This window comes from Crinia signifera, chromosome 1 (assembly GCF_055691185.1).
Source record: "Crinia signifera chromosome 1, ASM5569118v1, whole genome shotgun sequence".
In the NCBI taxonomy this organism is placed as follows: Eukaryota; Metazoa; Chordata; class Amphibia; order Anura; family Myobatrachidae; genus Crinia; species Crinia signifera.
Window position 1 is genome coordinate 45,160,245 of NC_139217.1, and position 14,702 is coordinate 45,174,946.

The following is a 14,702-nucleotide window of genomic DNA, read 5'->3' on the forward strand; positions in this document are numbered from 1 at the left end:
TTCTACAGTTCTCCAATTACAGCAAGGTTGATCCTAAAATTACTTTTTTGACTCCCATATTTAATTCCTCAGGCCTGATTTCCTTCAGGCTTTGTAATATGATATGGGTGTATTCTAATATAAACTATTAGCACATATCATGTAACACCACACTATAATATAACAGAAACTCTAGATATTAGAATTGTACATCATAGATTTACTCAAACATTCTGTACAATTGTCATATCTCATTATAGCCAACAGTTGGATTCAAACAGCAAATAAGCATGCAGCCAATCAATTCAGTGGACACTGGTGACATGACAAGTTACCATTGAAGTGATTGGTTTCATTCTCATAATTAATCTGGTTTCTACTACAAAATGGCTGCCTCCGCTTACTCTATCACTCTTAAATGATATGTAACTAATTTTTGGCATCATTAAAGTGTAAAAAACACATGTGCAACTCTGTGTGAAAATATTTACCTGAATAGACTTTAGTATTTTTATTATTGTTAGAAATACTCATTAGTAAGTCATAAGTAAATGGCTCAAAAAAAGTTAACAAAACATAATTCTGATTTCCAAACTTTTTTGACCATAGTCCATGCTTTCAGATGACGAACGTAGGATATCACTGTGCACCATGGGATTCATGGAGGTGGGAGGTGCAGTACACGGAACGGAGGATGGTATTAGGATGGAATGGGCAGGCTTAATAGAAACAGTATTAATTCGGATGCCATACATTGTGCATTCCATACAGATGTACATATACGGGTGGTGGGTGAGGAATGGGAAGTAGAGGTGCTGTGGGGGTTACTGATTTCATGAGGAGAAGGGGTAGTAGAGGGTTTCACAATGGTGCTTGTGACACTGACCCACCTCATCTGTGTGTGATACATTGATTTAACAGCCTCACGACTGAAAAACAAAACAACAGTCTAAAATGCATATGGGTTCACAAATGTCCATCAAATGAAGCAAAGGTTGGGATAGTCTGGGAACACTACATTGATATTCGGGATAATAACGATCATGTATCAATTTCTAGTTTGCAAAACCAGTTTTTGTTATAAAACACATAAAACCTTGTTCATATTATATAATCAGGGTTTTCTGCAATGGTTTCTAAAAAAATGTTCCTTTTAGACATTTTGCAGTTCGATTTTGGCTTCCGTAATACCGTATCATATAAATGATTGTCCACTCAAACTTTTTTTACCTCTTTTACACTAAAACGCTTTTACACCATGTCCCACCTGGCATAATGCTGGGTGGGTGACCTCGGCAGAGGTGGGTCCTGGGCCGGTGCTTGGAGATGACATCATCTCTAAGTGCCGGGAACTCTGCTAGCCAGCACCTTTGCGACACCAACCCTACACGCAAGGGGGCAAGCCCGGAACCAGGAAAGCAGACCGCAGTGTAGGCTGTATGCACCCGCTGTATGCACCCCCTTCTCAACTTCCGGACTGACTGCAGGACGCTGCGGTCGAGAGGTATGGGCTCCCCCATTGGTGTAAATGGGTTCCGGGTCAGATGACCCAGGTTACCCTTTAACACTGCCCCTGTCTCACCAGTGTTTAACCGGGAAAATTTCTGGGGTTAAATTGCCGGGTAACAGGACCCAGGTTATTTTTTACCCCATTTACACCAAGCACTGACCCGGGGGAAACTCGGCAACAACCCAGGTTATTGCTTTGGTGTAAAAAGGGTATTAGAAATAATAATTAGTCATGGACTTTAAAAGTTTGATACATAGCCTGTGACATATCTATACATATCATATTTTTATTTACATGACAATTATTTTCAAGCCAAATGCTAATGTTATCAAAGTTATTGCAGGTTTACATTTTTTTATTATATATTTTACTGAATTAAACAATCACCAGCTTTTTTGTTTTTTGTTTGTTTGTTTGGTGAAATCTGCTTCAGGACCACAGCCCAGCAATTCTAGGGGCTTCCGAGAAAGGGCGGGTGGTGGTCACACAATCAGAGTGGTGAGGCACCGCCTGCCGTCCAACCTACATACAGGAGGTGAATAGCTATCAGCATGCTGATTGGTGGATAGCTCAAGCTATCCACCAATCAGAGATGGGCTTCAGGTTTCAGGGCCTATAATACAATTAAAAAATCTCTGTTCAAGACATCTGACCTGACTTCTAAATTCTCAGTAAATTCAACCAAAAGAGCTCCATGTATGTGCTGTATCCAACATCAGTAAAGGTTCCCTGATAGATTTGGGCACTTAGAAAAAAGTAATATCTTTTCATTGCTCCATCACATATAAAGCTATTAACCATACTACACCAGCATATATCTCTCTACTTATCACAAAATATCTCCCATCTCGACCACTCCGCTCTGCACAAGATCTGCGTCTCTCTTCTGCACGGATCACCAGCTCCCATTCACTATTACAGGACTTTCATCGGGCTGCTCCCACCCTATGGAATGCCCTTCCACGCACAATAAGACTCTCCACTAGCCTCCAAACTTTCAAGCGTTCCCTGAAAACTCACCTCTTCAGGCAAGCCTATCATATTTAAGTATCACACGCATAACTGTAAATAAATAATAAATAAATAACCCTCTGAGACAATTATGTATTATATAGCTTCCCTTCTGGACTTGCAGCTTGGTGGGACTGCTATGCTATTACTGGTGCCTGGTGTTTCCCTCCTATGTCCTTGTACTGGTACTGGTGTTTCCCTCCTATGTCACTATAGATTGTAAGCTTGCAGCAGGGCCCTCCTACCTCCAAGTCTGTCTGTTGTGTTACCCAGTTTGTTCTATCACTGTCTACTATTATAAATCGCAACAGAATATGCTGCGCTATATAAGAAACTGTAAATAAATAAATACATTTGTGGTCTTTTTTCGTTTACTGTTCCAAACTGGCCCAAATATTTTCCATATTTCCAAATTTTTCCAAAAACTGATTAAACTTTCTGTAAACGACCAAATAAGTTCCTTATAGAAAGTTTCAAGCATGCATACACTCAGAATCCAAATGATCAATACAACAGAATATAATACCTTGTGTCGTATAACACCTAACACTAAACATAAAAAGTATATGGGAAGCGCAAACTTCCTGCCGGCTCCTGTCACCTAGCTACAGGGACCAGCTGGTCATGTAGCTGGGGAAAGCCAGGGAGGTGGTATTTCAATGAATGAAAGTTCACATAAATGTCAGGGGATAAGAACACGGAGGACGCGGCTTGAAAAGTAGGTTTATTACAGTACGCTGGACAAATTCGCTAATAGAGAAGCAGATTCTCATATATCACAGCTCCCTGCTGTAACTGTCTACGCCAAGAGGATCTGGCTCACACTGTGAAGATGGGATGATTTTGCCCATAGCAGCCAATTAAATTGTAGCACATTAAATTCACCTGGCTGTACTTATACCTGGAACTAAATGACAACTGCAACACTGGATGTTGTACAAAGGGCATGACAATATGATCGCAATACTTTTAAACACTTTGGGCCAGATGTACTAAGCCTTAAAAAGTGATAAAATAGGGAGTGATAAACCACCAGCCAAACAGTTCCTACCTGACATTTCACAGGCTGGATTTAAAAAATGACACGTACGAGCTGATTGGTTGGTGGTTTATCACTCTCCGTGTTATCACTATTTGAGGCCCTTAGGGAGAGATTTATTTATTTATTAACAGTTTGTTATACAGCGTAGAATGTTCCATTGCACTTTGCATTTGATATCAACAGTAGTAGAACAAAAACAGGGTAATAACAGACAGTCATGAAGGTAGGATGGCCCTGCTCGCAAGCTGGCAATCTATAGCAGAGGTTCCCAAATGCAGTTATCAAGGCTCCCAATGGTCCAGAAAAGAGCTGTCGGGGACTCACAGAGGAAAAGGCGGGAAACAGGCGAGGAGAGAGGACACTGGGGGAGTGATCGGTGAGGAAGATAAGTATAAGGCAGTGTATGGCATCAAGGTTAAGAAGGTGGTCAACTGTGTCAACTGTGTCAATGGTGTCTTAAAGTTTAAGGAGCAGAAATAAGCAGGTTAGAGAAGATGAAGGTGAGGGCAGACTCAGTAAAGTGGGGAGAGCAGAAGCCATTTTCTTAGTGGTCAAAGAGGAACTGATAGAGAAGTAGATAAAGGAGAGGGAGTGGGGATATGCTGGGGTAGCTGCAGACACCCTCTTGTTCCACTCTCGCAATGTCCAGGTTACCAGAGCTCCGTTGGGCCAACGGTATCTACTTCGACAGTCATCAGATAGACCACTATTGGTCAACAGGCAGTAGGTTGACACATGGAAAAGATCGACATGATCAAAAGGTCATCATGAAAAAGGTGAACATGTGTTTTTCACTTTGTTTAAAAAAAAAAAAAACTTGTTCCTACTTTACCATCCCCATCAATGTGGAGGGGGAGTACAATAGTGTGCCAAGCGCAGTGAGGCACTGTGCCCGAAGCATGACGAGCTCAGGGAGCCATGCGAGGGGACGTGGTACACTTATACAGTGTCCATGTCAACCTATGTCGACATAGACACCCCAAAAAAAAGTCAAAAATGATTGTCAACCTTTTTGCATGTCAACTTTTTGCTTGTGAGCAAGAGGAGGAGTGGCCCATGGCAGCCAATCAGCACTGAAGTAACATCTGTAATTTTTATAATATAAAATTATACAGAGCAGCTGATTGGTTGCCATGGGCCACTGCTCCTCTGGCTCACTTCTCCTCCCTTATCACTGCTTCATACATCTACCCCTCAGATATTGAGTACAGGGTTAGAGAATACTGAGGTGATTCCCTCCCACCACTCACCACTGTATGTTCCCACTAACTTCCGGGTGATGTCCCTCCCTTCCCCCTAATATCAGACTGTGGTGTGGTATTAATGTTTGGTCCTTATACCATGTACTTATGCTTTGGTGCCCTATGTGCATAGTATTTATCCTTTGTTACTGTTTTCTATGTTTATCCTTTACAGAGCTGCATATGATTTGTGATTCATTATTATAATAAAAACAATTATTGGGTAGTGAATTAACTTGGGGTACCAGGATGTTGGGTTTGGAACAGAGTAGCAGATTTTAAACTGAGAATTCGTGTAGGAGAATGGGTAAAGGGGAGAGGGGTATGCATCTGGAGAAAGGCATAGTCATTATATTCATTACATGCCCTCGTCGTCTGACGTGTCACATAGAAATATTGTACTCACTTGCCGTTATTGAATATGACCGTGCAGTTAGGCCAGCAGTCATGGTTAACGAGACAGAGATTTGGGAAAATTCCAACTCCAACAGCCTGAAGACCTCTTTGGTCACTTAAAGTGAATCCGTTGCAGCTTATCTGTCCATGGAATGGAGAACAGGGAGAGGTAGAAAGATACAAGAAAGAATCATTGATCATCAAATAAGCAAATAGACAAATATACTGTATATCCTTAGCAATAAAATAGAAAGTTTATTATAGAAAATACAGAAAACTCGAAATGGGATAAAATTTAGATTTATGCTTCTGACTTAACTACTAAACTACATCTGTATATTAATATTGGTGCAGCAGTCAGGCTAGTGTTTAAGTGTGGCATAATGCGTGTTACTAAGGTGGTATTTGTGGTCATTTCTGAAGATGGGAGTGTTGGTGCCTCTTTCTTTATCATATAGAACAGGAGTAAAATTATGTATGGTAACATTTGTTGACATTAAACATGTTGACAGTCACAATGTCATTATCAATATAAGGTGAGATGTAATAGGATGAGAGATTCAGAAAGTGAGAGATTTGGTGAGAAATCTCCACTTTTTTTAAAGCGGTAATCATTTACACTGCAAAATCAAACCTCGCTCCCTGCCGCACTGACGGCTGCACATAAGATTTATCTTATGTGCGGACCGTCCGACTTCCGGATCTGATCCGATGTGCATGGGACCGCACATTGGATCAGATCAGATGTCATACACTACACAATTTGGCAATTTCACCCGATTTCTCGGCCCGATCCTCCAGAATCGGGTTAAATCGGGCCCATATCGCATAGTGTATGGGGACCGTAAGGGTTAGGCTGCAGTTAGGGTTAGGGTTAGGCTGTGGTTAGGTATAGAGTTAGGCTGCAGTAAGGGTTATGTTTAGAGGTAGGTTGTAGTTACAGTAGGGTTACGTTTAGAGGTAGGTTGTAGTTAGAGTTAGGATTAGAGTTAGGCTGCAGTTAGGGTTAGGCTGTGTATCAGGGTTACTGTCAGGTTATGGTTAGGATTAGGTTTAGGGTTAGGCTGCGGTTAGAGTTACAGTAGGCTATGTTTATTTGTAGGATTCGTTTTAGAGTTAAGCTGCAGTTAAGGTTAGATTTTTATTCAGGTTTAGGCTGCAACTAGATAAACACAGTGTCAATGTGCAGATTGTTGATATGCGCAATGTCAGCAATATGTCCTTGTTGAAATTATAATCGCAGAAGCACTGTACATGCAGACAGGACACATGCCGACATAAACATCCTAGCACCTTATGTGTGTACCTCTAGCATGTTTAACATTTCACATCACATAACTTACATAACTAAACCTGAAATAAAGACTCGGAGACATAGGTTTGGCAGAAATTGTTAGCTGATTCATTATCAAATTTTAAACTAGATTGATTTCTTAAACTAATTAAATAATGGTGGCCAAGAAAGAACGGCTACTTAACTAAACTCCACCCCACACCCTGCAGACGTAATCAAAACAAAATCAGCCAACACAATTAAAAAACACCCACCCATAATTAAAAAAGGGGAGGGAGGGTGGGAAAAATCAACAGGAAAGAGAGGAAGACTCCTCCCTTTCCTGCCCTAATACTCAGCTACCTCTGCCATTCCCTTTATCCTTATTGGATCCCCGAGTCACATGCTACCCAAGGGTCACACACACAGCATTGGATGTTTAACCCACTCCATGCCTATTGCTGGCATTACGTTAATCTAACATCCATGTTGACATTCTGAAAGTCGACATAACACACCCAGAAATCCAATACTTCCTTGCTCTCCAGCACTCACACTTACCACTCCAAAGATATAGGAAATGTAGTGCATGCCGAACTGTTTACTCTGGCTGGGCCAATACTCCATAAAGAACTGAACATCTTCCATGAGACCGTTCTTTTCCTCTGTCTCAAAGTTTGATAGGTGGTTTTCCAGGTCATCGACGGAGACAAAACACCCTTCCGTCAGCCCGCTTCCTTCTCTCTCTATCCGCCACATGATTCTAGCGGCAAGCCTGGTTACATGGCAGACACACGTGATGCACACGCCAGGGACATCATTTCAAGATATACAGTATTACCTGCTCTCATAACATTTATCTATTGCGTGTTCCATGGAATCCTATGTAATCAAACCTATATGTCCACTCTCTCTCTTAACATATAAATATTTAAAAGCTATAAAAAAAAAACACGGGATCTGATTCAGAGACGTCTGTGTGCAGCGGCTGTGCTAAAATAAGTAAAAGCCGCAAAAGGCATCATGAGTAGAAAGACGCCCACTGACAGATTCTGTGATCTGCTGCTGTGTCTGAAGACACAGCAGCAGATCCAGGGCCAGATGTATCAAGCTTCAAAAAGTGATAAAATGGAGAGTGATAAACAGCCAGCCAATCAGCTCCTACCAGACATTTTTCAAACCCATCTTTAACTTGGCAGTTAGGCATATTCCTCTCTGGGAGAAGCCTGGAGAGGAAACCTTCAGCGATGCTTCTGGGGGCGAGGCCAGAGCCTGCTGTTACAAGCCCTGCCCCCATCCTTAGAAATGCAGCTATTTGCCGGTGTACTGCAGGGGGGCGGGGTTAAAACGACGTGATTTGCATCTTTTTTGCTGCGTAGACAGGCGAATGCAAGCATTTAACCGGCAGGGTAGGGGCATGCCGGAGGGGAAGGGGGGGGGGGATGTGGGGGTCCAGCAGAAGTCTGGAGTCTTGCCCATCCTTACGGGGAGCTGAGAGAGGGACCATATTTTCAGGAGAGCCTCCCAACTTTCCCAGGAGGGTAGGGAAGTATGCAGTTAGGAGCTGATCGGCTGGCTTTTATCACTCTCCATTTTATCACTTTTTGAAGCTTGATACATCTGGTCCCCAATCAGAATCTCGGTGGTTGGGATCAGCCAGAATGCTGACATCGACATGAATCCCATCAGATCTCCGGTGAGTATTTTATCCCTGACCATCCCCTGCAGCCTGTCCTTAACCATCCCCTCTAGTGCCTTGCCCTAACCATATTGCCCATTCCGAACCACAGTATAGATCTATCGGGACTCTGGTCATCAAAATTCTGGACATCGGGATTCCGCTGATGGTATTCTGACTGTCCGGTATCCTGACCGCAACCCTTTCTAAAGTATATGAGGCTATCTACCTAAATACTTTAGAATCTGTCGCATCCCTCTAAAGTAAATACTACAGTATAGCCAATGGCACGAGACAGGAAGTTGCAACAGGAAAGGGAGGAGCCATATTAGAAGAGATCTAGCGGACATAATCTATGGATAGATAGTTTTTGTTTATTTAAAGAATACACATTTTATTTTATGTATATGCCGCGGTCTTGCCTGATGTTTTCATTTGGGGCTCTGCCAAGTTTCTTGATGGAGGCGCACTCAAATTTGTGTTCCACCCAGGCGTCCTTCTGACAGGTCCGATCGCAGTAATGTGCGAATTTACACTGTCCGCAGCGCTGGAGTTTCTCCTGCTTCTTGAAGCACGTGTGGCAGATGGTGGGGGCGTAGCTGAGAAGAGATACACAATATATGACATGACTATCACAGCCCATTTGCATCATTTTAATAACATTATCCATGTCCCCAATCATTATTTATCAATTAAAAAAAAAACGGTATAATCCACTCTTAAATAAAAAAATAAAAATATTGCAACATTTTTAAACTTTAGTTTACAACAAATTGTTTTTTTAAGAATTACTACATTGGACATAAATTTGGGTTATATTTACTAACGCTTCTTAAAATGAGACAATGTTGCTCATTGCAATGAATAAGATTTTGTCTATCATTTCTCTATTGCATTTTAGCAAATGATAGAATCTGATAGGCTGCTATGGGCAATTTCACCTCTTTTCATTTTTTTAGAAGAATTAGTAAATTTACCCCTTAGAATGTTTTTGAGGGTCTCTTGATTGAACGTGCAGTTTTTTTTTTTGCTTGTGCTGTGCTCGGTGTACTGAACAAAGCACAGGCTTATTCAATGCAGCTCGCCTGCGGGCAATTAAAAAGCAGCACCGGCTTTTGAGCCAATCACAGCTTGTGTACCGTTAGCCAATCGGAGCGGCTGCCGGTACGCAAGCTCTGATTTGCTCACCAGCCGGTGCTGCTTTTTAATTGGCCGCAGGCGCCCTGCATTAAAGCCTGTGTTTTGGAACCTGCTGGAGGGGCCTGGACTGGAAATCAGTCCCAGGCCACAAAATTACTAGTAGCAGCCCTGTCAAGCATACTTGGACACCCGCATATATTGTAGATGTACACCACAACTCTTTAGGGCTTTTTGTTTTTGTTTGACTATAGGCAAAATGGAGGCCTTTATTCATCAGTTGGTGCTCTATTGACTTATGCCCTTGGTGAGTGCATATGACGGTGGTGTTTGCAATTGTTTTTCCTCAGACAGACACAGGCGCCAGCTCTTTGTGTGCTGCCACAACCAGGAACCACGTCTGTTTATTGCATTTCTCTTCCATATAACGTAAACACCACCAGTCATTGCACAAAGTTGGCTGCTACAGTTACAGGTACTTTAGGCCTTACTGTTTCTTTCGGCACATGGTCTCCTACACGTACACACACACAGCTTCTGCCAAGGGTAAGTGAAGTGTAAGGTGTTCATCACACAGATGACAGATCTCAGCCGGCACTGAATGTCACATCTATTTTCTGCTCCATTACAGCCATGCCATAACTCACTTCCAGTGCCGGCTCTACTGCTAACACTAATAGCTCATCAGCGTTCATTACAGTACAGGACTCGTGCACAAATCACTGCTCAGTGTCATTGCTGTTACTGGGCTTTATTCAGACCGCAGAACACTTGCAGAATATGGCTAAAGGTCGACATACGTGAAGGTTGACATGGGTTAGGTCGACAGGTCATTAGGTCGACATTAGCATTCGGTTGACATGGGGTTTTTCACTTTATTTGTCCCGAATGTCGACATGGATACTGAAAAAGTGCACCGCGTCCCCTCACATGGCTCTGCACACTATTTCATTCCCCCACCACGCCCTAGTGGATGGTAGGGCATGAAATACCGCCTGTTGGCAAATGTCGGCTCAAAAAGAAGGGAAAACCCCCATGTCGACCTTTTGACTGGGGACAGTCCCCATGTTGACCTAATGCTTGTGTCGACCTAATGACCTGTCAACCTAACCCATGTCAGCAGTCATGTCAACCTTCATGCATGTCTACCTTCAGTGGTCGACCTAATGATTGTCTGAGGAGGCACCATTGTATAAGGTGGGAGGAAGCAGGAGGAGAGGCTGAGGAGGCACCACTGTATGAGGTGGGAGGAAGCAGGAGGAGAGGCTGAGGAGGCACCACTGTATGAGGTGGGAGGAAGCAGGAGAGGCTAAGGAGGCACCACTGTATGAGGTGGGAGGAAGCAGGAGGAGAGGCTGAGGAGGCACCACTGTATGAGGTGGGAGGAAGCAGGAGGAGAGGCTAAGGAGGCACCACTGTATGAGGTGGGAGGAAGCAGGAGGAGAGGCTGAGGCGGCACCACTGTATGAGGTGGGAGGAAGCAGGAGGAGAGGCTAAGGAGGCACCACTGTATGAGGTGGGAGGAAGCAGGAGGAGAGGATGAGGAGACACCACTGTATGAGGTGGGAGGAAGCAGGAGGAGAGGAGGCACCACTGTATGAGGTGGGAGGAAGCAGGAGGAGGGGCTGAGGAGGCACCACTGTATGAGGTGGGAGGATAGGAAGCAGGAGGAGAGGTGGGTAATCAGCACAAACCGCAATATTTACCTCATACTCATGTGGATGTGTGTGTGGCTAAACACATGGGCCATGTGTTGGGGGCCATTGTTTGCATGGATCGGTCACTGGCAATATTTTTAACCCCTTTTTCATTAGTTTAATTATATCGCCCATGTCTCCCAATTTAGTCAGGACAGTCACTAATTGGGGGTCTTTCTTGTCACCCCAATAGATCTGCAGTAAAAACATAAACATTCACTAAATTGAAGTTTTGCCTAGGGCACTGAGAAGCCTTACACCGGCCCCGGTGTCAGTAACCATTATATTGACCTTTTGGACCTGTCGACCTATTGCATGTGGAGAATTTAGGGTTGACCTATAGCAGTGATGGCTAACCTTGACACTCCAACTGTTGTTGAACTACACATCCCAGCATGCCCTGCTACAGTTTTACTATTTGGCCATGCTAAAACTGATGCAGGGCATGTTAGGATGTGTAGTTCAAGCCGTGGAGGATCCACCATGGGGCGACAGGGGCGGTCGTCCTGGGCCCCCCACACATCATGGGCCCACACACTCCAGTCTCCAGTGGTGGGTGGGTGGCAGGCAGCGGGGTCCGGGCAGCAGGTCCCTGGGGTCCAGGCAGTATGGGACGGGAAGGGGGTCCCTGCGGCGGCTGGACAGTCAGCAGCAGTGTCCCTGTGGCGGATGGGACTAGTGATGACTAGTTTCCATCCGCCGCAGGGACCCTGCCACTGCCCATCCACCGCAGGGACCCCTGCCCGCCCCTGTGGCCACCAAGCTAGTAGTACCATGCAGCATACTTGCCGACTTAAAAGAGCCTCTCCGGAAGAAGCACGGAGAGTACAGCCAGATCTTCTGGTTGGTTTCAATCACTGGGAATGATGGAGAGTTGGATGCAGTCATAAGGATAGCAATGACAATGCCGACATTCATAATGTCAACAGTTATGATATTGACATTGTCGAGTTATTGTGGCAACAGGGAATGTGTAGACATTCAGTGGACTTTAGAAATGACGTTTATAGCGTAAGGTAAAAAACGAAATTTCGGGGTGCTTAGACCCCTTTTTCAAGGTGTGTATATATATATAGGCACCTCAGTTAACTATAGCCCCGTGCCCTACATCCTGCACCCAGTGCAGGGTCATCCCAGGGTTTGGCAGTGCCCTATAAGCAGTTGCAGTAGCTACGTATGGCACTGGTACAGAAGCTAGAAAAGTCTCTGGCACAGTGTCAGACTTTTGTTTGCCAGGAGTAATGTGGACGTCTGACATACTAGTGCTGATATAAAGCAGAAAGAGCAGAGGTATTCCGGGCAGAGAGGGAAACTGTTGTCTGAGCACTTCACACAACAATGCCCTGATTGGGGGACATTTACTTATATGGGACTTCTATTTCACATGGGATGTTGCTATGGGAAACCAATCAGATACCATGGGCGAGATTTAGTGAAATGAGATTTTTTTACAAAGTGCGATTTTGTCCTAAATCGCCCTATATCGCCCTTTTCAAAAATCGCACTTTTGCTGTGAATTCGCATTTTTAATGAGATGCGAATTCGCGGCAAAAAAGCGCGATAAAGTGCGATTTGTAGTCATGAAAATGTGCGATTTTCAGTCATAAAAATCAGAAATGTGCGATTTTGTGTAAAAAAAGTGAAAAAAAAAAAACGGCGTGGGGTCCCTCCTCCTGAGCATAACCAGCCCCGGGCTCAAAGAGCCGGTCCTGGTTTCATAAAATCACGGGGCAAAACAAATAGGGTCACCAGGATTTTATAAAACCAGCACCAGGCTCAAGGGCCGGTCCTGGTTCCAAAAATACAGGGGACAAAATGAGTAGGGGTGCCCCGTATTTCAAGAACCAGCACCGGGCCCAACCAGCCAGCAGGGTAATGCCACAGCCGGGGGGAGACTTTTTATACAAGTCCCCCCGGCCAAAGCATTCACCCCCTGACCGGTCACCATGAGTGGGGACCCCCCCCAAAGAAGCCCCCCCCCCCCCAGAACTCACCTGCCCATGCTGAAGCCCGGGGCTGTCCTTGATGCCCCTGGGGGTGGACATCGAGCTGATATTTGGTGTAAAAAGATAGAAAAACTATTGTATACTGCTGTGGAACTATGAGTCCCAGCAAGCCTGCACCACATGCAGGGACTTGGAGAACCACAAGTTCCAGCATGTGGGCAATAAAGGGCCCGCTGGGACTTGTAGTCCCACAGTAGCACAAATAGATAAATAAAGTGCGATTTTTGCCGCAATTCGCATCCCATTAAGTTGGCGATTTCGGACGTTTTTGCGCAAAAAAAATCACCAAATAAACAAAATCACTCTCTATTAAATGTCACTCCATCTATTATCCTCTAGAATATATCAAATTATCTTTCATCTAATATCATCTAGAACAGGGCTCGACAAATCCCAGGGGCCAGGTTGCCATGATGACCAGATTCTGCTTCCTGGCGAGCAGATTTTTTTACAGGGAGGAAGCAGAATCTAGTCGTGGGCAGACTAACAGCAGCGCCTGCAGCACTGCCTGACTCCCGGCAGTGCAGCGTTTCTGCCAGCTTGATTTGCGGGGCGCCGTGCACCCGTTTTGATTGGTGCAGCCCTGCCCTGTCGCTGACAGGCTGAGTGGCGGGATGCGGCTTTCAGAGCTGTGCTAACAGCCGCTCTCATTACAGGTCAGCGCGGCGGGTGGGGGCGGGACGCGGCAGGTAGTCCTGAGTAAAACGCTGCTAAACATGCTGTTTAGCAGCGTGTAAGCTCCTGCATCCCCCCCCCCCCCCCCCCCAGCGCGGCGGGATGCGGATACTACCACTGGCTGACACGCTGCTAAATTTTCAGAGCAGCGTGTAAGCTCCCTCATTCACAATCCCCCCCCCTGCGCTGACAGGCAGGTGGTGCGCCTGGATCTGGCTGACCCCGGCTCCCTGTTTTTCACGTGTGACTGTGCCCCCCGGCCCAGCTTGTCCTTCTACCCTCTGAAGTCTCTGTCTACAAGGTGAGCCTCAGCCAACCTATGCTCAGGCCAGATATACTGTACACATGTCTATGTGTGAGAGGGGGCACTTCCAATTTAAGTTCCAGCATAGTGGGTTGGGGGATTATAGCGATTGAGGGGATGGAGGGTCCCAGAGATAGCTATCAAGATATTGGACACTAGTTTTCTGTTACCAGCCCTGCTTCCAAATACAAACCCTGCCACCGCCACCCCCCACTTTCAGCAAGAGTTCAAGGGGGCTTGAGAGTGACGTCCTTAAGCCCCGCCTCATGCTGGAAAATGACCCTGTTTGCCTCTCTTCGCGGAGGGGGCCGGGCTAAATGACGGGATTATGACACTTTAGCCCTACCCCCTCCTGTAGATCGCCAAATCAGGTTATGTCAACTCCGCGGTCAGGGGGAGAGGAAACCACAAACAAGGGGGGTGAGCTGGGGTTCCCCAGAATCCAGGAGGGTTGCCCACCTATCCGGGGGGCCGAGAGGGGGACCCGATTTTCGGGGCCCTCCTGGCCATTCCGGGAGGGTAAGCAACCATGTTTATCACTCTCCACTTTGTCACTATTTGAAGCTTAGTACATCTGGCTCCCTGACCCACTTATGTCACACCCATTTCCATTAAGCCACACCCACTCTGGTAGACCATGGTTCTTAAGACATGCATAAAACTGGACAGTTTGGGGGAAATTTACTAAAGGAAATTTGTAAAAAAAATAGGTGTATTTGTATTTAGAAATACACTTATTTTTGACATTTACTA

General features: G+C 45.1%; 2 protein-coding genes across 2 annotated transcripts in view; one reads left to right on the plus strand and one right to left on the minus strand.

Moving 5' to 3' along the window:
• Positions 1–14,702, minus strand: part of SMYD1 (SET and MYND domain containing 1) — a 42,703-nt gene that overhangs the window by 14,975 nt on the left and 13,026 nt on the right. The window contains exons 2-4 of the mRNA XM_083145335.1: positions 8,553–8,729; positions 7,014–7,227; positions 5,190–5,320 (exon numbers count right to left, since the gene is read on the minus strand). Of these exons, the coding sequence (XP_083001461.1) occupies positions 5,190–5,320; positions 7,014–7,211 (329 nt within the window). The 5' untranslated portion in view covers positions 7,212–7,227; positions 8,553–8,729. The remainder of the gene's footprint in view (positions 1–5,189; positions 5,321–7,013; positions 7,228–8,552; positions 8,730–14,702) is intronic.
• KRCC1 (lysine rich coiled-coil 1) overlaps positions 1–14,702 on the plus strand; it is a 60,302-nt gene that overhangs the window by 4,469 nt on the left and 41,131 nt on the right. The gene's annotated exons all lie outside the window — the stretch shown is intronic.